Consider the following 23,728-nt stretch of genomic DNA (forward strand, 5'->3'; position numbering starts at 1 on the left):
ATCCGTGTTTTCGTCACTTAATCTAAATATTTGAATACGATGTAGCGCAATATACACCTTGATTTAATACATAACATGGTAATTTGTATCCGCCTGTGTAAATTTTGTAACGATAAACGGTCATTGCAGACGACGACGCCTGTATAATGAAAATTACAATGGAGAGCATATATGATAAATACGAGGAATATAGTGAAGATAAAGGATATACAGATATTGCAGCCATTTCAGATTATCATCGAAAGCATACAGACTTAAAAGCTTCAAGTTTAAATGAAAATTATTTATCTGCTATTGCTGATAAAAAATGTAAGATAAAATCATGGATAGCGTTAACTACTGTTACTGTCATAGCGTGTGCATTGGCAGCAGGACTAACATACATTGTTATACAATCTCCATATACTAGTAACATAAATGTGTATCATCCTTCAAAAGTCAGCGATAATACAGGAAATAAAACCACAGGTGACCTGAAAACGGAAATAAGGACAGAAGTAAGTAAAAATAAGAAAAATGAAATAACAGGTTTCCGGATATCGGAAATTCGGACGGAATGTCCAAATGACTGGAAGAAATTCAGTAAGTGGTGTTATAAAGAGTTCTTCGAACAGCGAACATGGTTTCAGGCTCGTGATTATTGTCAAAGTATTGGAACCGATCTTGTAAGTGTTCATAATGAAAGAGAAAGCAATTTCCTTAAAGACAGTTTTCAACGACTTTCAAGTGGATAGGACTCAGCAATTTTCAAAACGATGGGAGATATGTCTGGAGTGACGGAACGGTTTTGAATTATACTGATTGGGGACCATCTGAACCGAATAACATCAATAATAACGAAAACTGCACACAGTCATACTATCGAAAGTGGAATGATATCAACTGTTTTATGTCCTATAGATTTATATGCAAAATGACAATAAATTCAAGATGTAGTCCTGGTGATTGGATATATTATAATAATTCTTGTTATTCAATTGAGTTATCACTGGCTAATTTTACTGATGCTCGTAACCATTGTAAGAACAAAGATTCAGATTTAGTTATCATTCGTTCGAAAGAGGAATACAATTTTATAGTAAGTCACACCTCTAAAAAATCAGGTGCTGATTTTTGGATTGGATTAAAGAAACTTAGGAATGAGATATACAAATGGATAGATGGAAGTAATCCCACATACCTTCCCTGGGGTCAACAACATAGACAACAAGGATATGAAGGATATTATGATTTTTGTACTAAATCATCTTCCATGGAGGGAACGTGGGCAGGTGATTATTGCAGCAATACAAATCGCTTTATTTGTGAAAAACAACTACTTTAAAATGTACTAATGTTGTCTGATTGGCAATCATACCACATCTTCTTTTTAGCTGATCCAAAGGGCCAAGTGAGCTTTTCTTATCACTTGGCGTCCGTCGTCTGTCGTCCGTCGTCGTAAACTTATACAGAAATCTTCTCCTCTGAAACTACTGAGCCAAATTGAACCAAATTTGGCCACATCATCATTGGAGTATCTAGTTTAAGAAATGTGCCCGGTCACCCGGCCAACCAACCAAGATGGTCGCCATGGCTAAAAATAGAACATAGGGGTAAAATGCAGTTTTTGGCGAATAACTCAAAAACCAAAGCATTTAGAGTAAATCTAACATGGGTGAAATTGTTTTTCAGGTCAAAATCTATCTGGCTTGGAATTTTCAGATGAATCGGACAATCCGTAGTTAGGTTGCTGCCCCTGAATGGTCAGCTGACTCTTTTAGGAGTGAATGCCATTTATAGTCAATTTTAACCATTTTTCTTAAATCTTAGTGATCTTTTAGAAAAAATTTCTCCTATTAAACTACTAAGCCAAATAACTAAACTTGGCCACAATCATCATCGTGGTATCTTGTTTAAAAATGTGTCCGGTGATTCGGCCAACCAACCAAGATGGCTATCATGGCTAACAAGTTAAAAATAGAACATAGGGGTAAAATGCAGTTTCTGGCTTATCCGATAAGGAGAAATTATTTATTAGGTCAAGATCTTTCTGCCCTGGAATTTTCAGATGATTCAGATAACCGGTTGTTAGGTTGCTGCCCCTGAATTGGTAACTTTAAGGAAATTTTGTCTTTTTTGTTATGATCTTGGATAGTATTGTATATAGAGATAAACTGTAAACGGCAATAATGTACAGCAAAGTAAGACCTAAAAATAAGTCAACATAACCAAAATGATTAATTGATCGTCTAAGGAGTAATTGCCCTTTATAGTCAATTTTTAACAATTTTCATAAAATTTGAAAATTTTCACTACACTGTAACATTTTCCACTGAAACTACTGGGCCAAGTTCATTATAGATAGAAATAATTGTAAGCAGTAATAATGTTTAGTAAAGTAAGATCTACAAACACATCATCAAAACACAATTTTGTCTTGAATCCATCTGTGTCCTTTGTTTAATATTCACATAGACAAAGTGGAGCGACACAGGCTTTTTAGAGCCTCTAGTTTATATTTATTAACTATGTAAGAAATATATAAGTAGAATACTGTTGTAGCTACATTATACCAGGGAACCGCATGTATGTATATAAAACGTTATAAAAGCGAATGTTTATTTTTCAGCTGTGTTTTACTCATTTTTATTTGAAATCAATTTAAAAAGTTCATATTTAGTTACCACAATATGATATAATGCTCACTTAACAAATTAAAGGTAACAACATGACAATCTTTTTTGTTTGTTTTATAACCATGTAATAAATTTCATCCCAGTGGTGCATACGATCGTGATTTTCTTCCCTATTCGTGCAATGTACTTTGAAAATCATCTGTCGATTGTAAATTGAAAAAAATCATGCTTACTTCTTCCTCAAACACGTATGAAATACATGCATTACTTGTTGTAGTAAATCCAATATTATTTGATATGGTATTACAAAACAATTGTGTTGATGGTTGCTGTAACATTTATATGATCAAGACTGTGATATCAAATGCTTTTTCTTGTCATGTGTTTACTGTTTCAGAGTTTTGTGTGCCTATTAAAGATCTACCGAACAGTCGAAAAGGTAAAGGGCGGAGAACTCGTGCATGTAGTTCAACCTTAGCCAATTTATGTCCAAAGTCAGGAACATCGTAAAGTGTCATCCTTGCTTTTCATTTGTTTTTCTACAAATAATGATATATTGGTCTCATCATTTTAATAGTGGACCTACCCTGTTAAGCATGTACCACCTACCATTCAACTTCTACTCACTCAAATTGGAGGAAAAGGGTTCTGACTTTTCATGAAGTATGAACAAATGATTTGAAATGTTATTAAAAAAAATATTCTAAGATGATTTCAAATAAATATTTATGAAATATTTCCTTTACGAAATGCACTAAGGTAATTTAAATATGTGAAAGCGTTTTACACTGAGCGCAAGAGTAATGCCTACCCAAGTTAAAATGAGCATTAAGCATGACATTCAATGTTTGTATGCTTTTAAAACACATATACTTTCCATGAATATTTTATCAGTTGTATATAATCGGGTAGCATGAATAAAATGTCCAGTATTCCATGTTTCATTAACAAAAATGAATTTAGAACGTCGAAAAGAAATTTGCCTACCAACCATTAACAAACTTTCAGGACAAGCATATTTGAAGGTTTGCAACGATAGATATCATAATGTCAAACATGGAAATCTTAATTTGATTGGACACACCCTTTTTACAATATCGAGGACATGCATATGATGTCATTCATATTTATGGTTTTATAAAGTCTTACAACCGTGAATGGTATCAATACCATCACGGATGGCTGATAAAGCACGATTGTCATTTGATTGTATAACAAATATAATTTATTTGTATCAATTTCTAAATATTATAAAATTGAAATGGGGTATGAGTCAAAGAGACAACAACATGATCGAAAAGCAGAAAACGATATAAATACAAAAGCTTTTTTTTTAGTGATCTCAATCCTCCACTTTACCTCGTGCCAATGTGTAATAAACAAATAGACAATAATACGCACAGTGAAAATTAAAATAAACGAATTACCGAACTCCAAAGGAAATACCTTTATAAAATGGCATTCAAACATGTCATACAAATGGAAAAAAAACTGTCATATTCTTGACTTGGTACAGGCATTTCCTTGTGTAGAAAATGGTTGATTAAACTTGGTTTTATAACTATTTAAACTTCTCACTTGTATGACATTCGCATAGATTTCTATTACAATTACAACAAAGAGTGAAAAAAAACAAATACACATAATAAGTAAAAATGTCAAAATAGGGCTACAGCAGTCATCATTATGTTCAACTTTTAATCACTATAAAAACAAACAACAATGTCAACAAGGAAAACCACAATTGCATGTAGATATTCTTTAGAAAAAGCATATAAGCAGAAATAAAGGACAAGCATAAATAAAATTTTAATAGCTAAATCACATAATGGCGGGAAGTATATACCGAGCAACGCAAAAAGGATATTAACAACGAAAATTGTTAAAATTATACTATTTAACTTAACATCAAGTGTGAACAAAAATATTTTTCTTCGATTTATTTATTTATTGATTGATTGGTGTTTAATGCCACTTTCAACACTATTGTGCTACTTCGTGGTGATTAGTTTTTATACATGGAGAAAGTGTGAGTGCTCAGACATAACCACCAACATTTGGTAGGAAAACTAACAATCCTATTCAATTAAGAAATTCAATTAAGAATGGAGTCGAGTGCACCTTCACCGTGAAAGATTCGATCTAACAACCTCAATGTTGACCGGCTAGTGATACAAAAGTTTGTTTGATCGTTTGACAACGGAGGGCAATCCTTCGATAAAACAAATATATATCAGCGGCTTAACGTAGAGATATGACCTATAACACAATGGTAATGGATAAAAACTAAAAACAAAAACACAACTTGCCTAACAATAGTCTGCAAACTTTATACCCGAAAATATAACCTTTCTTGAGCTATGATTACCATTCTGATATTATAAGTGTTTTTATTAATACTCTGTTTCCAATCGGGGGCATTCCATGTTTGTTCGTTTAGCTCGCAACATTATTTGTTTTGAATAACATCAAGTAAACAGCCTTGTTCGTTATTGTTTTCATGCACAAGTTACATTTCGTTTGATTCGTCTCATTTATGTTGTATTATTTTCTGGATTTAGTGTAGGTGTCAACCTGTCCTAATATTCATCAAATACTGTATTAGATGTTAATGATTTGATTGATTATTTAAATAAAGATTTGATTGCTTCATTCGTTGATTCTTATCCAAGGAAAACCAAATGTAACGCATGTCCAACCTGTCATGACTGACATCTTTAGTAGAAATTTATACTATATGACATAATTTGTGAATGTGAACACTCAACACTTGACGGTTGGAAAATTCGTGAATGTGATCGATAATGTCATCATGGATGGTTGATAATGCACGATTTTCCATTTGATTGTTCTATATACACAATTTATTTGCATAACGAAGTATAAATAGCACTATTCTTTCTTAATTGTCAAAAGTGTATTTTATAAAACACATTACATTTTTGAGAATACTATTTAACATTTCTTATTTTCTTCATTAGTCACAACAGCCTTCACACAATTGTTTCCTTTTCACACTTTCGTGATAATTATTGTTTTGGATTGTTTATTCATGTCTAATTTATGGATATCTCAATATGAATAGAAGTGCTATTATCAAATGTTGCTATTAAGATGACAAGCATTGCTATAAAGTTTTCCATGATTTCAAACAACTGTTATTATTGACTGATTAATGTTAGAATGCGATGCAAGGTGACTAGAACTATAAGCTTGTGCAAAAAGGGAGAGGTAAAAGATACACGAGGGACTTTTAAACTCATTAGTCGAAAATAAACTGACAACACAATGGTTAAAAAAGAAAAAAAAACCAAAGAAGACAAACATAAGATATAAGAACATAAACACAACCTAGGAAACTAAGCAACAAGAACCCCGTTAAAAGCATTGGTAAAGGATAAGATTCCAAGTGAATTGTCAATATCTGATTCATCAAGCAGTCTGTGTTATGTGATGTATTCACAAAAACAATGTTGTTTAGGGCTTTATTTGCGGTAAAAATAACAGATTTGTCGTGACAAGTGATTTACATCGTTTCGACCGTTACAGATTGATGAAGCATTGCTATTGATAGATCCATTTAGTTTCTTAATTTCGATTTGTATCAACAAACTCACAGCCATAAACCATTTTGAAATTGTACATACGTCTCCCTTCTCTCGTTTAACCCATTACATGTACCTTGTATTATCCTGAATGAATCCACCAGTATTTAAGCTACTTACAACATGTACAATGCTTCTACATATCTTATAACCATTGAACAGTGGTTTACTACATCATTACATGTGTCAAAATAAAATATATATTATAATTTGGTAATTCGCTAAACATTGGAGATTGATATCCAAAGACAACCATGTTGAGATTTGTTAAGGTCATGAACAAAGAAGATGATTCGAGCACCACCGAAAAAGTTATGACCAAAAGTAATGTCGCATTGATATAAGGTATTGAGTATAATTGTTTTACGAAAAATATTCTATATTGTCAAACAAGTGAATACTGTGGAGTGTATATTCATCTCTTTTCTTAAAACGCAACAAAAAGTCGATTACCTTACTTTCTATCGTTATTATGTAGAGGATTTAATAAGAGTCTACTAAGTATTTAATTTATTCCATCTCTTTATTCAATATTCTAATTCGAAATCATGCATTTTGATTTCTTTATGTCACGTGTACTTATGATAATAACATTAACGGTACCAATTGTTTTCTGCACCAGATGCATTTCGACAATACATGTCTCTTCAGTGATGCTCGTATATAAAAGATGAAGAGCTGTAATACAAAAGTTTCAGTTCTTGTGATAAAGTGCTGGGTCTTAGTACAATTCATAGAAATATTAACATTGTTAACAACTGTTGGCTTGAAAAAAAAGTTTGTTTATTTTTAGGCCAATTTGTGAAAACGTAACATAATAATCCTCGTTTTGATAAAGCATCAATTTTTTTTTAATTTCTTGTAAATACCCCTTACAAATGACAGATGACAACATACGATGAATGCTATTTACTGAATCATCAAGAGAAGAGTAAAGTACTGCAGAAACCAAAGTTTGAATAAAAAATTTCAAAAACTGTTCGAAAGCAGGATGGTTGATCACTCCATGTCAGACCTATTTTATATCATTTGGTCAACTTTTTATGTGTTTTAAGTCTGGTTTCGTTCACTTGCAGCATATGACAAGCAAAATAAAACACCAATATTTCAATATCCAGTTATTTGCAGCTGTTCCGTGTCAGTCACTTTAACCAATTGCCATTTATCAATTTGCATTTATAATATTGAAAATATTTCTATAATTATAAGAAGCTGTTTTTTATTAGAATTGCTTAGGTCTTAACTTTTATGCTTTGTTTTACAAATATAATATGATTAATGAATTTGTAATTGTCGATTTTACAGGGTTTATATTGAATTATCTCCTGGTTCTAACAAAAATGAAAAAAAAGCACAATTAAAAGTAACTTATACGAATAATACCAAACAATATTACAAATGTTGTACAAATGTATGTGTATACATAATTTGTCAGACATGCAAACATGTATAAAATATATTATCACGGACATAAAAGATGTCTGATGTTTTGATAGGTTAAGCGTGTGATTTCCAGACTTGAAATCTGTGTTTTCACACGTTACATAGATAAGTGCAATAGTGTCATCCGTAATGCAATATACCACGTGCCTTCTATACATACAATGGTAATTTGTATCCGCCTGTGTAAACTTTGTAACAAGAAACGGTACATTGCAGACGACAAAGTGTGAAAAATGGATAATATGACGGAGAGCATATATGATACATACGAAGAAGCCTTTGACGAGATAGGATATACACATCTTGCAACCATTTCAAATAGTCAACGAAACTATGACGACTTACGACCAACAACTTCAACTGAAAACTATGCATCTGTTATTGATGATAACAAATATCGAATAAAATTATGGATAGCGTTAACTACTGTTACTATAATAGCATGTGCATTGGCAGCTGGACTAACTTACGTTGTAATACAATATCGATACAATACAAAAGTTTATAATCCTTTAAAAGTAAGCATAAAGAACGGAAATAAAAATACAAATTTCCGGATATCAGAAATGCGGACAAAATGTCCAATAGACTGGACGACATTTGGTATGTGGTGTTATAAAGAGTTTACAGATCAGAGAACATGGTTCCAGGCCCGTGACTATTGTCGCAGTATTGGAACTGATCTTGTAAGTATTCATAATGAAAAGGAAAGCAAATTTCTCCACGACAGTTTTATTCAGGCTTTAAGGTGGATAGGACTCAGCAATTTTCAAAACAATGGAAGTTATGTCTGGAGTGACGGAACACTAATGAATTATTCTTATTGGGGACCAGAAGAACCGAATAACATCATTAATAACGAAAACTGCGCAGAGACATACTATCGAACGTGGAATGACAACAATTGTTTTTTGTCGTTCAGATTTATATGCAAAATGCGAATTTATCTAAGATGTAGGCCTTGGGATTCGTTATATTTTAATAATTCTTGTTATTCAATTGATTTTGCACTGGCTAATTTTACTGAAGCTCGTAACCTTTGTAAGAACAAAGATTCAGATTTAGTTATCATTCATTCGAAAGAAGAGTATAATTTTATAGTAAGTCATACTTCTCAAGAATCAGGTGTTGATTTTTGGATTGGATTGCAGAAACAAAGGAATCGGCCATACATATGGATAGATGGTAGTAGTCCGACTTACCTTCCTTGGCGTAAACAACCTCAAGGAGATAATGATTTTTGTATTAAATCATCTTCCTTGCAGGGAACATGGTCTGGTGATAGTTGCAGCAATAGAAATCGTTTTATTTGTGAAATTTTTTTACTATGATACATGTTTTACAAACTTATTATATTAGAAATATAAAGGTAGACAAATGTTGTAGCTACACAATACCATTACACGTTGTGTATGTTAAAGTCATATAGGGGAATTTTTCAGTTGTGTTTTACTTATTTTCATTTGCGATAAATTCAAGTTCATGTGAAGTGATCATTATACGATACAATGAAAACTGAACAAATATACGAATACCCTTCATTCAAAACCAACACTGTCCCATGTTTACAAACATAACTTAATTTTGAAAAGCAGAATTGGGCAAAAAAACAAAATTCAAGGAATATTAAACCAACCACCAACCGTATATTTAGTTTTCAGTCCATCTATTGTTCCGATAGCTATGAACAATTCACCTTAACACCAACAATATGCACTCTCGTTAGGTGGAAGTATGAAACGAATCATTTGCGAAAAAGAAAAAATATGTTTATCAAGATAAGATGGCAAAAAGTAAAAATATCAAATTTGCCGAGAAAAATTGAAAACGGAAATTCTTAATTAAATTGCAAAATTAAAAGCTCAAACACATCAAACGAATGGTCAACAACTGTCATATTCTTGAATAGGTACAGTCATTTTCTCATGTCAAAAAGGGTGGATTAGGCCTGGTTGTATAGCTAGCTAAACCTCTCACTTTGCTTAAACTCAACTGAATTGACAGCGATGTGTGAATAAAACAGACATAATCATTAAACATGTCCAAGTTAATAAAACAGCAGTCAACAAGTTATACTTTTCAATGTTTTATTGCTAAAAATTGAAACAAACCTAGATTGAAAATATGGGAATCCTCTAATTTTTTAACCGGTCACATGGCAAAGGACGCTAAAGGTTGATGTCACAACGAAAAGAACACTATTTAAAAGATGATGTTAGATTGGCGTACCAAATTGAGGTTTCAATTATTCATATATCAGCGTCAAGTAAATGTACGAATACCTAAATGTGATTTCAAGCATTATTACAATTAAATCACAGATAACAGTACATATGTAACAATGAATATAACTAGTTAACTATCACAAAGTGCAGCTGTTTTTTCGTTACTACAAAAGGTAAAATCAGGTGATTTCGAAATACAGCCCGGTGGACGTGCAAAATACTCCCGGTATTGTATGTCATATCCAACACTAAGCTGGAATATGCAGGTATCTTCTGATCTATAATAGAAATGATGAAAAAGTCATTTTATACATTTTATACAAAGCAACTAGTATGTTTAACATGACTATATTAAGAAACACTAAGGAAATGATTAGCAAAGTCGAAAAATATTATTTGAATTAATTAAAAACAGATAATTGTATGTATCTATTCAACTCGTGACCTTGCAGAGGTTGACATCTTGTTTTGACATCTGTCTGTTGACGACTCTATGTTGCCCTCAAGTTGAGTTAATTTATCTTTTTTTTTTTTTTTTTATTTCTGTCTGCCTAATTAAGATATTCTCGTTTCCTTTTGTAATATTTTCATTGAGAAAATTCAAAATTATTTCATTTAAAAACTATTGACTTTTTATATATATATGTTACCGTATAGTGGGCTATTTTTGCGGGTAGAACAAAAGCGTCAAAATAAATTCCGCCAATTTAAAAGTGTACATGCAAAGGTAATGATAACAGTTTTAAATCCACAAAAAATAATAACTGCCAAAATATTTCGTTTACCTTACTCAATGAAAATTGCGAAATTTTACACCCGCGAAAATAATCCGCTATATGGTATATAGATTTGATTACTGGTCAAATAAGTACAGTTTTAGTTATTGTTTGTTTTTACAACATGTCTATATCTTCATGAATCAGTGTGTTTCAGTGCTCATGTTATGTAATATTTATATCTAGTAAATAATTGTCCTCAAGATGATGATAGAAGCCATTTTGCAGCAAAAGTGACAAGGTGTAAGCTTAGTCGGCTACATTGAATCCTTGAGATCCAAACAACAATAAAACAGTGTTCATTGTTTTGAGTTATGTAAAGTTTATGTTTGCTTTGTATTGTTTGCCTATTATTTATAACAAGTGCCCTTCTAATTAAATTTTCTTTCGTTCATTTACTTACTTAAGATCAATATCTTTTTCTTCATTATTGATAAACAAACAACGTGAAGCCTGCAATGAAGGATACATGCATGCCGTAAATTTGTCAATATTCAAAAACTTAAAAGTAACACACTATGTAATAAAGAAACACAACTCAACAGTTTGCTTACAATCAATTCGAAATATTTCGCATAACTGAATATCTTTACGATTGAAAAGAAAAACGATGCTCACATAAATCTTGTTTAAGAACTATACAATTGCATTGTGTCAAATAGCATATCATTGACAATTAATAGTCTTTATGCATGAATTGAATAAACGTATTTTTTGTAAAAACCTAATAATTGATTTACATCATAGTTTCATTTTACTTAGTCTGAAAAAAGAAAATCACAAAAATACTAAACTCCGAGGACAATTAAAAAAATCCTTAATCAAATGGCGGAATTCATTATTTTAAACACATCAAACGAAAGGATAACAAATATAATATTCCTGACTTGGTACAGGCATTTTCTAATGTGAAAAATGGCGGAATAAATTTGTTTTTATAGCAAGCTCAAACTCTAACTTTTATGACAGTCGCATACAATTCCATTATATTGACAACGATGAGTGAACAAAACAAACTGACATAAAAAGTAAAAATTGGGTGCAGCAGTCAACATTGTGTAATAATTATAAACTCTATTAAAACATACAAATATGTAAGAAAGAAACACAAAACGGCATATTAACAAAGCACATTAGTTCACATTTTCTCGAACACACATGGTCATGTGTTATTTTCACTTAAGGTGTTACACTGAACAACTATTGAGCAAGATCTATATCGCATGTACCATATGTTTATTAATGTAAACTGCATCTATTTCAAACAACGGATTATTTGTTTTAAATAGAAGATGTGAACAGTAAACTTTTTTGTTTAATATGGTAGAAGTACAATAGCTTCTATGGATTGGAATGACGAATGCATTTGTATTCACATCATAAAGTATCTTATTCAAGCCGTCAAATTTAGCTTCCATCTAAAATATAACATGTGCAGCGTCTCTTAAAAAATACCACAACTGTTTAGAAATTAAATATGTGAACTTTGTTATCAGGTTGGTAAATAAAACAAAAACTTACTAGAATATCACCAGGTCGTATTTCTACTGGTCCGTTCACGACATCAAACCATACCTACAGTGTGAACATATATTTCATACGGTTTGTTTTTTAAATTAATCAAAATAACATAATATGTTGCAAGGATATTTTTTTTTTATATTAAAGGAAACATTGATAAGTATATATGCGTGAATGAAAAACAAAAAACACAAACAAAAACCCCAACAAATATGAAGGTTTTATATTCAAACATGGTTTCAAAACTATTTTGTTGTAACAGTGATAAACAATATTTAAATTAAATTCTAGTAGTTGACTCCTGCGAGTTGGGAAATATCATGCAATCTTACTAATATTTTTATAAAGATTTTAAAATATTTCAATGTTAATGTTGAGGTTATCTACTCTCTGAAATCAATTGTAAAGAAAACAATAGTTGTAATGTGCAAGATGTAAATGCATCTTTACTATTAACTGAAATATAACAAAAAGATGTGGTATGATTGCCAATGAGACAACTATCCACAAAAGACCAAAATGGCACAACTATTAACAACTATAGGTCACCGTACGGCCTTCAACAATGAGCAGGCCCATACCGCATAGTCAGCTATAAATACATTAATATGTATTTAAAAATCCGAAACATATTGTTTTGCCTCATTTAAGAGACAAACGCTGTAAGAAATTCAAAGTTTGAAAATATATAGATGGGTCCTTATTGACTTAAAGACTTTTTTCTAAGGGTTTGAAGTTTCAATATCACTAGAAAGTACATTTTAAATCGTAAAATGCACAACAACAACAAAATTTAATAGCGACTCATAGATTATCCTTAAGAATCATTAAATCTGACCTGATGTCTTTCTCTAGTTTTCTGTCCACCAAGGAATGTCCAAGTATTATTTCGAATAAGAAATCCTTCGGCGAAAACACCTGCCATATATATATATAAAAAATTAGTTTTATTTGATCAATTGTACATATATATTAGCATTATGAATTGTCAATGCCGCTGAAAAAAAATCGAAATAAATGAAACTTGAATTCTAGTGGTCGCGAGATCAAATAGAAAGAGATGTAAACTTGGCCTCTTTCTTGTTGTTGTATGAAGAGCAATTTTTATCAACATGACGGGCGATAGGAACCAGTTCTGAGTTTCTTTGTCGAACACTTTGAATCATACTGTTTTAATTTGTTCTTTTTCGTGAGTGCTTTTCAAGCTAAAAATCTTTAGTTTGCTTTAAATTAATTTGAAGAATGATATTTGTATTTTACTGTAATTTGGGTGATTTTTTCCATGGTAGTGTCAGTTTCACTTAGTCGGATGAGTTTGTAAATGGTCCTTTCATATCTTCCGAAAATTGGTCTTCTTTGTATGAAAAACGGTTTGTACTGCCTGGAATTTTTTTTTTATTGAATTCATCATTATTTAATTAATATAACTTTTGGCATATGGAGATGTGAAGTTAAATAGTCAATGGATTCAATAGCAACATAAAACACTATGTTACAAAGTTACATAAACGATTTCGGGGCAAGCTGATATTGTCAATGGTTGGGAAATTTCAATTTGCTAATCGGTATATTCCCGTAGCACATTGTTACAACAACATATCATTATGTTAGAAAGTTACATACTCGTTACCTCTCCATGTTTATCCAGTGTTAAACGAGAAAAGAACAAGGTCAGTAACGATTACTTAAGAGTACAAATTAATAACAATAAACGGCATGTACAGTAAGGGTAGGAAAGTACAACAGAATCAACATTTAAAATCCAAACTTTTTAAGGACATTTATACTTCGTTGATATAGATTAAAAAAAATGATTATTCAAATACTCACCATGGACATGTGTATGAACATAATAATGAAAGGCAATTGCTGTTGGTCTTTTCCATTCGCAACCAACATGTGTAAAGAAACCTAAACAATGATCATATAACGTATTCAGATGTTTTTGATATGTGTGTACAGCTTCTGCTTATATTATTGCATCTTATATGATGATTGTAATTATACGAAACTTGATAGTTTTTGGAACATGTAGTAAAAGCATTATTTCCATGTAAACGGACTGCTGCATTCCATTTGAATATTGCAATTTGATATCATCATATATTAATATGTAGAAAGTAAAAATATCACTTTATTAATTTAGATGTATTACGTTCGAAGACTTGTTCCTAAATTACTGACACATACACAACAACATGTGAAATTCAAGAATGTATGAGTATTTGAAGAGTTGATTTGATCTGCAGGTTCAGTAAAATTTATCTTCAGTCAACTTTATATGAGGTGTTTGCTATCTTAGTTTCTTATTCACTTTCCAATAGAAAACAGGTATATTTTAAGAAAAGTGTGTTATATATCATATCCGTACAAAGCTATTCTCTTCTGAAATGATGACGCATTCGAGGATTTGCTGAACGCAAGTAATATCGACCCGCAGTATTAGTGAAGAAATACAACACATGATAAATAAATAAAAAAGTTTCAGGTCGTCCTACAACTAAACTTGCTATATTAAACTAAAGACTTCAGAGTATAAAATGTTAAAAAAGAATGAATATTTGAAACTTCTACTAGTACTTTTATATGATCTTGTTCAAAATTAATATCTTTGTAAGTATGAATTGTAAGCTACAAGTCTAACTTGTACATACCATTTGGTTTATTTGCAGGAACGAAACCGTCATTGCCAAGTAAAAACTTCTGGTAATTATACTTTGTTCTGAAATTAATTATAAAACAAACGTTATTTCCAAAATGCTGCTTGCATATTTCAAATCATAATAAAATGGGGAGACAAATATAACAGATATTCACTTTGCTCAAAAAGACATAGATCAGTTCATTTCGTCCATATTTAATTCAAAGAATTGCAAATCATTTCAACGGTTACGGACAATGTACTGAAACGCACTAAGATATCAAATAACAGAATCTATGATATAATAGAAATCATAGACGATTCTAAAGTAAACATGATTCATTTTTTTATTTAAATAAGGCCGTTTGTTTTCTCGTTTGAATTGTTTTACATTTTCATATCGGGGCCTTTTAAAGCTGACTATGCGGTATGGGCCTTGTTCATTGTTGAAGGCCGTATGGTGACCTATAGTTGTTAATTTTGGTCTCTTGTGGACAGTTGTCTCATTGGCAAGCATACCACATCTTTTTTTTTTTTTTTTTTTTTTATATATGACAGTTTTTTAAAATGATCTAACAATATTTTATATCATGTTATTCAAGTTATCAAAGTACTATCATTAGATTATTCAATATGAATTGGATACAGGTGTGTTAATTATATCGATTCTTCAAATGAAATCTTATCAAAACTGGGCAATGTTTATCAAATAATTGTGTTTTTGAACTTACGGTCTTTTCTTGAATGTTAAAGTTATATTAGCTGGCGATGCAGGTTCTGTAATAAAAATAACAATGATGTAAATTAGGATTCTTAATGGGATAACATACAACTTCACGATCATATTTCAAACTACTGGTTACAAATAATTTCCTCATTCCGAATGTGTTGATGTTGTTTTTTGAGGTGCAAGTTTCGTTGAGAATTTTCATATTTTCGAGTTGGTCAGACCTTGGTCGAAACTAAAAAGTAGGATACATAGTGTTTCTTTTTTAACGTTAATCCGATAATTTGCACTTTGGAAACTATATTCTACACTTTATTGATGAATCTCCCATTTAGTCAGAATTCATTTGCAATGTGTTTTGATTAATGTTTGGTGGTTTATAGATTTCTTTTCGTCGTTTTACTATTTTAGCCATGCTGTTCTCTTTTATTGAAAACATATGGTGTCTTAATTCCCCATTAATATATTTTATTCTTTAACATTTTGGAGGTTCAAACTCATTTTAAGGGACCTCCAGAAAACAAGCCTAGTTTGCAAATGTGTTTGTATGACAGTCGTAAGGATTTTGTTAAGGAATGTTATGTAAAGTTAGTTTCTTTCTTTTGTGCTATGTAAACATTTTTATTTTTATTCCTCGTTTTTGTTTTCTGAACATTGACAGGGGTGGATCCCGAGGGGAGCGATGTGAAATGTTTTTTGGAGGTATTATTATCGAAATTATTGAAATATTCTTCTAGAGAGTGTGCAATGTAAATATCTTGCCAAGGAAGGATTTTGTGGTAAAATTAGCGAGATTTAAAGTTTCAAGCTAAAACCGCATAAACCCACCCCTGTCAATCTACAATTAACATAATTAACAAGAGCTTCTATTCATTGACTGGATTGCTCACCTGTCCAAGAAATTAAATTAGATTTTGAAAACAAAAATTTCTACTTTTGCCAGCGACTTTTAATTGTCTTTTCATAAAAAAAATATATTTTTATCTTTTGTTGTTTTCAGAGGTCGTGGAATTTTTTTTATATACATTTTTTATGTTGTTATGCTTAAATTCTTTCTTACCTAATAATGGTTCGTAGATATGCATCTGGACAATTAAAAAATATTTCTTTCCATTTCCACCAACCTTTGCTGATACATCTTCAAATAATTAATTTTCGAATTGAAAGACATTTTTGAAAAACATGATGTTTTAGTTTTTTTCTGGATTGAAATAATATAACTTCACTTTTTTTGTCTAGGCCGACCTTATGGATTGTTCTAATTGTTGAAGGCCTTACGTTGGCCTATAATTGACACGCCTTCTTCATTTGAACACGCATTGATACTTGGTAATCGTACCACATCTTTTTGTTTTTATATGCATTTATATAAGTTTCATACACATCAAAATTAACATAAATGTGTTTAATATCTATTTTCAAACTGGAAAAATTGGAGCACCCCTTAATTGATTTAGATATTTTAAGGGATATTTCTGTAACTGGACAGTTGTCTCATTTGCAATCACAGATTACATATCTCCTTATTTTGTATAATTATGTATTATACAAGTTTCATAACTATTAACATATACAGTATGAGTTTTGAAAATTTGCTTTTAACTTACATGTGTACAGTAGGATAAAATATAATGGAATCTCTATGTTGACCACCCTTTAATAAGTTGATACATATTTTAACAATGTATATTTGATGAGCAACATGACGTATGTCTAATATTTTTTCCCATCCAGAGCTATTGAAATCCCCCCAGGATTGTGGTCGAGTCAGCGTTGGCATTTTATTTTTGACGGCATTGTCACTTCCTTTCCGACTCATGAATTTGGTTATCCCTATGTAAATTCACATTTCCTTAAACGTTTTAGTATTACCAGTGTTTGTCCATCTATTTATCTATTTTTTGTTTAATGTCATTCTTACTAAAAAAAATGCCAACATTTCAAACGAATTGCGTATTTATTACCTTTTGGAAGAACGTAAAAAGGTTTATCAACAGACTGGAAATTGTCTGTAACACTGAACTCAACAGCATCACCTTTGCATGCTAGTCCTCTTTGACAATCCCTAAAAAAGTATGTACGTGCTGTATACAATATAAGTTGTGATATGTTTCGAGTTTGAATTTTGTCAGTGGTTGAAATATGTTCATACTTACAATGAAGGCCACAACTTTTTAAGTAGTTTATATCCAATGTTTTATTAAAATTATTTAAAAAAATGACAATATAGTTATTGGTTTTTAAATATATGTTCCTCATTTACATACTGTATCTTATAAAGAAACAGGTTACTACGAAAACAGCAAATTAGGCTATTTAACGTAGGTGAAAGTCCCCTTATCAATTCAGAATATCTATCAAGAGGATGAGAGTTGTGCAATATTTTCAATAATACAAATTACATGAATAAACAAGAATAAGCATTTAGACATATTTGCATTTATTTTTCTAATTTTAAATTTACATATTCTCATTGACAAGTATCTCTTTTCTCCTTTTATCTTTTAATAATAGAAAGAAAGAAAAGTTATCAAAATGTTTACCATGAAGCATCTTCATGTAATGGTTCTAGGCACAGACCGGCGTCGACATGATGTGGTTTAACGATTGGGTCAGGCTCAGTTAACAACTTTGCTGAAAACATACAAATAGGTCAGTAACAGTCAAGTAAAGATGTATGTCAATAAATGTTTATAACTTTTGAAACATATTTTTCTCAATAGTTCTTGTCTTTATATATTCCAAATATTTCACTCATTGTAAAAAGATATAGGAAGATGTGATGTGAGTTCCAATGAGACAACTCTCCATCCAAATAACCATTTAGTTAACAATTGGATGTGTGTTTTGTCTTTATGTCTTAAATCAATATTCTTCACTAACGTCATGCCTAAAAAGTAAAATCACAAAAATACTGACTTCAGAGGAAAATCAATTTGGAAAGTCCATAATCACATGGCAAAATCAAAAAACAAAACGCATCAAAAACGAATGGACAAGAACTGTCATATTCCTGACTTGGTACAGGCCTAAGTTTATGTAAGTATCCAGTGAAATAAACAATATACTAGTTGAGTTAAATTGTCAACGTTTCCTTAAAACTTTACAGATAGATCATTTTTACCAAAGACCATTTTTCTCTTAAGTTTGTCTAATATGAAAAATATACAAAATGCTTATAGTACAATTTTCCACAAGACATTAATTATTGTAGACGTTTGCAAATATAATTCACAACGTCCTTCGATAGTAAGCAAAACTTATACTGCAAACTATAAAAGGTCCCCTTATATCAAGTTTTAAACAATGCAAACGAGAAAGCTATCTGTAAGAGCTTTAATGGTGGGATTGTATAATGGTCACCAGAATAATAAACACTTTATCTTGTGTTTAGATATAGGAAGATGTGGTATGAGTGTCAATGAGACATCTCTCCATCCAAGTCAGAAATTGTAATAATTAACTATTATAGATCAAACACGACATTCATCGAGAAGCATTGTCTCACACCGAGCAGCAAGCTACAATGGGCACCAAAATGACTAGTGTAAACCTTTCAAACAGGAAAAACGTATAATTCATATCATAAACAAGAACCACATCAACAATGGACAACCATTGAACAACAGACCTATTTTTTGAATATTATTTATTTATATATTATCATGATGAATTTTTAATGACTGAAAATGTGTACTTTCATAAAAAAAAATATCTTAGCAAAACAGCCAAAAGCAAAGTCCTATCAGGTGCTGTCGGATTAAGACTGATAATTATCAATTGCGAATTAGATTAATAGAAAGTTTCAAAAGTTATCACTTTTTTTATGTTTATTATTCAAACCATTTCTAAGACTTATAAATAAAATTATGGACTTACTTATATAACTTTCGCCTATCTCTTCCAATGATTTTGAATAGCAAATGTACCTGTTTACCTAAACAGAAAATATTAAACATATATATAACATTTAGCGGATTAACCAAATGACGGAATTGTAAAACACAATAGTTTAATTTTGGTTGGTTAATTAATAGGGTTTTCCCCGCAATACTAACAGTTTAAAAAATATATGGTTTGGTATCTCAATTTAATGAAATGGTATTTCATATCGATATTACACGTTCAAATAGTTTACCAACAATGACGTATCATTTCAAATTAATTCAAAACAATTAAATCTAAACACATAAAGATATGTTCCTTACGTCGTAAGTACAATCCCCTTCCCTTTCATGAATGTGACCTACCGAATTAGACTATTTACCAGATTTGTAAACACATAAGCAACACGACGGGTGCCACATGTGGAGCAGGATCTGCTTACCCTTCCGGAGCACCTGAGATCACCCCTAGTATTTGGTGGGGTTCGTGTTGTTTATTCCTTAGTTTTCTATGTTGTGTCATAAGTACTATTGTTTTTCTGTTTGTCTTTTTTTAATTTTTAGTCGTGGCGTTGTCAGTTTGTTTGAGATTTATGAGTTTGACTGTCCCTTTGGTGTCTTTCGTCCCTCTTTTAATGGCTTTTAAAAAGATTTTATTTTTGATTCTGACTTGGACTGATAAAGGTAGTATCAAAAACAAAACTGACATTATTCTGTATTAAATTATTCACTTTGTATTATATAAATGAAATTGTTTGTGGTTATCGTTCTAAGCTTTCGGTGCTGATAATGATACCAATCACGGTAACAACTTCAAAATGTGTATGACGTCATCATACGTGCGTAAAACATATGTTTTCAGTGCACAAAATAAAGTTCACATGACTTGGATTTTTCCCGAGGCTGGCAGTGTACATGTTATAACCTATAACTAATAAATTCCCTTGAGCAGCGCTCTCAGAACTTAAGTGTTGTCAAAGTTGGTTAATACAGGTGCTATTGTATAACATTAATTTTTGTTGGGTTTAAATATTCAAAAGTAAGTTCGTGAAGGATAAATTTTCGTGGTTTTTTAAAATGAGAAAAAAAATATATGTAAATGTCACTTTATTATTGAGAATGCTAAATAAAACCATCTTAGCTTTCGCCATTGGGAAAATCAATAATTGCATTTAATAGTAACAGTGAGCACTTATTAAGTATTTTGACCTAGCTGGCTTGTACACACCTTTGACCTTTTATCCCAGGATATTTATTGTGTAATAAACATATTACGGCTTGCGGGCAAAACAGACCACTACAACAACTGTTAAATGACATTTGTTGACACTTCCTGATCATTATTTATTACTGTACAAACAAAAGATTAGGATTATCATCTGACTGAAAGAAAACGTTTTATTATGGTTTCATTGTATGTATTAATGAATGTCAAAATGATTTTGTCTTATTATATGATAATGTAAATCTACAGTTAAATTTTCCTTGAGGTTTTAATTCCGTGGATAGTTCTTATGCACGAAAAAAACGAACTTAAATCCCCAACGAAAATTTCTACTTTTACAGTAGAAAAGGCTTATACAGTGAAACCTGACTAAACCAAATCCTGTATAAACCGAGGACGTTCATGAGCACGGTCATATCAAGTTATATGCGTTGTGAACCTGATAAAACCGAACCTCGTCCAAAACCGAACAACGTCTTTTAAAAGTCCCAAAAGAGGTTCGATTTAAACAGGTTTTACTGTATAACTCTATCCATATATTACTTCTGTTGTTTGTACAGGTGGTATTACAACTTTGTATTGAAACTGCTCCTCATCGCTTTGTTTTGAGTCCACAGAAATGTATGGCAGTTCTCGAATAGACTGTACCATTCCTATTAAAACAAACCAGGACTTAAATGAATCTAAAAACGCAATTACCCCTTGAATGTAGGAATACATGTATCTTGTATAACCTTATATATGTATAATAATATCAACATGTGGTAGAATAGTCATCGAGGCAACTCTTCTTGAAATAACAAATGACATAAGTTACTTACTAAATGTCACCGTACGCTCTAAAACAATGAAACTTATAATTAGTTTTAACACAAAATTAATATTAAATTACACTCAAAACTCGAATGAATGACATTATATTATCTGTTTAAAGGTTATAGATATTATATATCATAATGTGTTATCAGCTGTTTTAATACTGATCAATACTTTAGCATATCTAGAAAAAGAACACTTAGGTGGTATGGGAGTATAATTTAGAAATAATAGAATGTATTCAGATTTTGTCAAATTATAGTATATTTGTAGTATATATTGTGGCATGTTCAAAAATATAATAAAAATGATAGGTCACTGGATATTTTTCGTAAGCTACAGTTTCTTACAAAATGACACAATTTGTATGGGTATTAAAGGAAAACACATAATTATTAGAATAGAAGCATAACTGAATGATATATTTGAAGAAGAAAAATACTGAAAATAGCTTTCATGAAACGCTTAGAGAATATCAAAAGAAAATATAGGGTCATCGTACGTTTTTGCCGGGTTATTTATTAGATAACACAATTTCGAGCAGATTCATTCAGAAGAGCACCATTTCGTAGTTATGTCTCCTTGGAAATGCTTATGTTCTTATCAAAATCAAAGAATGACCATTGCTAGAAATGATGAAGTAAATAATTTTGAAATGATTGGTTATTTTCGCCAATGAAAGCGTTCATTCAATGGCATGAATGCGTTTGTATAATTAATCTGTTATTGTAACAAAAAGCTTAAATAATGAATATATATATATATATATATATATATAAACCCATCATAGATAGCAGGACTAAAATTTTGTATTAGCGCAAAACGCGCTTTTCATCTTCAAAAGACTCATCGCTCGAATCAAAACGAGTTAAAAAGACAAAATAAAGTATAGCAATGAAGAGCATACTACTAAAGTTTTCTAAAGTTTCAAAAACAGATAATGTAATCTATTCAGTATGTGGGAATGCCTTAGTATTTCATTTTTTGTTTTGTTTACAATTATGATTTATAATTATGACCATATCAATACTATAATTCATTTCAACACAGACTAGGCAGTGATACCCTCGTGGAAGGAAAACTCAATCAGCAGTAGCAACTATATTTAAAACAATAAAAAAAAAAGATAAACATGCTACTCATTCGCTGAATAACGTTGTGAAAATAACATTTTTCGTTTCGTTTTACTTTTATCATGCATCACACTAAGCCAGGATAAAAAAACAAAAAATGGTGCAAAATAAATATCATATGGAAAGTTAACCTTTTTTTTAACAGTCATAATAAATAAACAGTAACTTACCAAATAATACGGCTATGATTAACGTGTACACAGTAACTGATTGGTTCATTTTTCGTCACCTAAAACATAATTAAACAAAACTCGTTACTTGTATTCTAGGATGAAATATATGCTTTTTCTGAACCAAGCTTGCTTTAATTCATAGATTTAAATATATATATTTATATATATACAAATGTATGCAATAAAGGAATCACTATGTTAGACAACTTTCAAATGATTCTCTTTATAATTTCAGTTTATAAATAGAACAAAAGTAGATAGCACTTCAGGAAAATCAGTCACAGGATTAAGCCTGATAACTGAAATTAGACTTTATTTTTTTTGTGTTCAAAGCGGCCAATAACAACCATAAAACACCCACTATCGGCTCCTTTGTTTAGAGGTTAAGTAAGCTTAGTTAAGGACAAATTACAAGATTGATTGACTAAACATTTTCAATTATATTCTATCATATTTTAATGAATACCGACTTACGTAGCGTACAGTAATTCACAATTTGGAAAAATAAACTAAAACTAGTTTACATCTAATAGACAGTACAATTTGTCAACATATATATGTAATATAATCATAACATTAACATAATTGCTTAATACTTACACTTTCGAATCGGTTATTTGTTATGACAAAATCAATTCCTCCAAGGAATTTAAAACATATTTGTCACATGACAGACCACAATAATTAAAGCAAAGTAATTTTTTTTCTGTTTCTAAGGATGAGGAAAATGAAATAAGCAAACATATTTTTCATCACTTGATTTATTATTTTTTGTTGACATATTTCAAGGTGAGAGGTCACAACTTTACTTACAGCATAACATAAACTTTCCAGTCAAATCCGTCTTTGTACAATTAAAATAATAATAATTAATATGAGTATCCGCAACAAGAATAATCTTTTTCTGCGAAAAAGGGTAGTAAATAAACAATACTAGCTGTATC

The 23,728-nt window shown here is 30.8% G+C and overlaps 2 protein-coding genes across 3 annotated transcripts; one reads left to right on the forward strand and one right to left on the reverse strand.

The window, feature by feature from the left end:
• The first annotated feature begins 913 nt into the window (after nt 1-913).
• LOC134684556 (asialoglycoprotein receptor 2-like) lies at nt 914-1,324 on the forward strand. The gene has a single exon (XM_063543850.1). It carries the CDS (start codon nt 914-916, stop codon nt 1,322-1,324), a length of 411 nt encoding a protein of 136 aa, XP_063399920.1.
• A 7,673-nt stretch (nt 1,325-8,997) lies between these two features.
• On the reverse strand, nt 8,998-23,728 carry LOC134685579 (peptidyl-glycine alpha-amidating monooxygenase A-like). 2 transcript variants are annotated; one of them, XM_063545396.1, is made up of 14 exons: nt 23,598-23,728; nt 22,782-22,840; nt 21,206-21,315; nt 19,433-19,490; nt 18,097-18,187; nt 17,518-17,618; nt 16,614-16,691; nt 15,558-15,603; nt 14,840-14,907; nt 14,016-14,096; nt 13,024-13,103; nt 12,186-12,239; nt 11,068-11,117; nt 8,998-10,166 (listed from the first exon to the last, which is right to left on the reverse strand). In XM_063545396.1, exons 2-14 carry the CDS (start codon nt 22,828-22,830, stop codon nt 10,019-10,021), a joined length of 1,014 nt encoding a protein of 337 aa, XP_063401466.1. In that variant the 5' UTR covers nt 22,831-22,840; nt 23,598-23,728; the 3' UTR covers nt 8,998-10,018. The 2 variants fall into 2 exon arrangements, with proteins under 2 accessions (XP_063401466.1, XP_063401465.1); XM_063545395.1 differs by lacking the exon at nt 23,598-23,728 and adding an exon at nt 23,385-23,565.

Source organism: Mytilus trossulus, chromosome 9 (assembly GCF_036588685.1).
Source record: "Mytilus trossulus isolate FHL-02 chromosome 9, PNRI_Mtr1.1.1.hap1, whole genome shotgun sequence".
NCBI lineage: Eukaryota > Metazoa > Mollusca > Bivalvia > Mytilida > Mytilidae > Mytilus > Mytilus trossulus.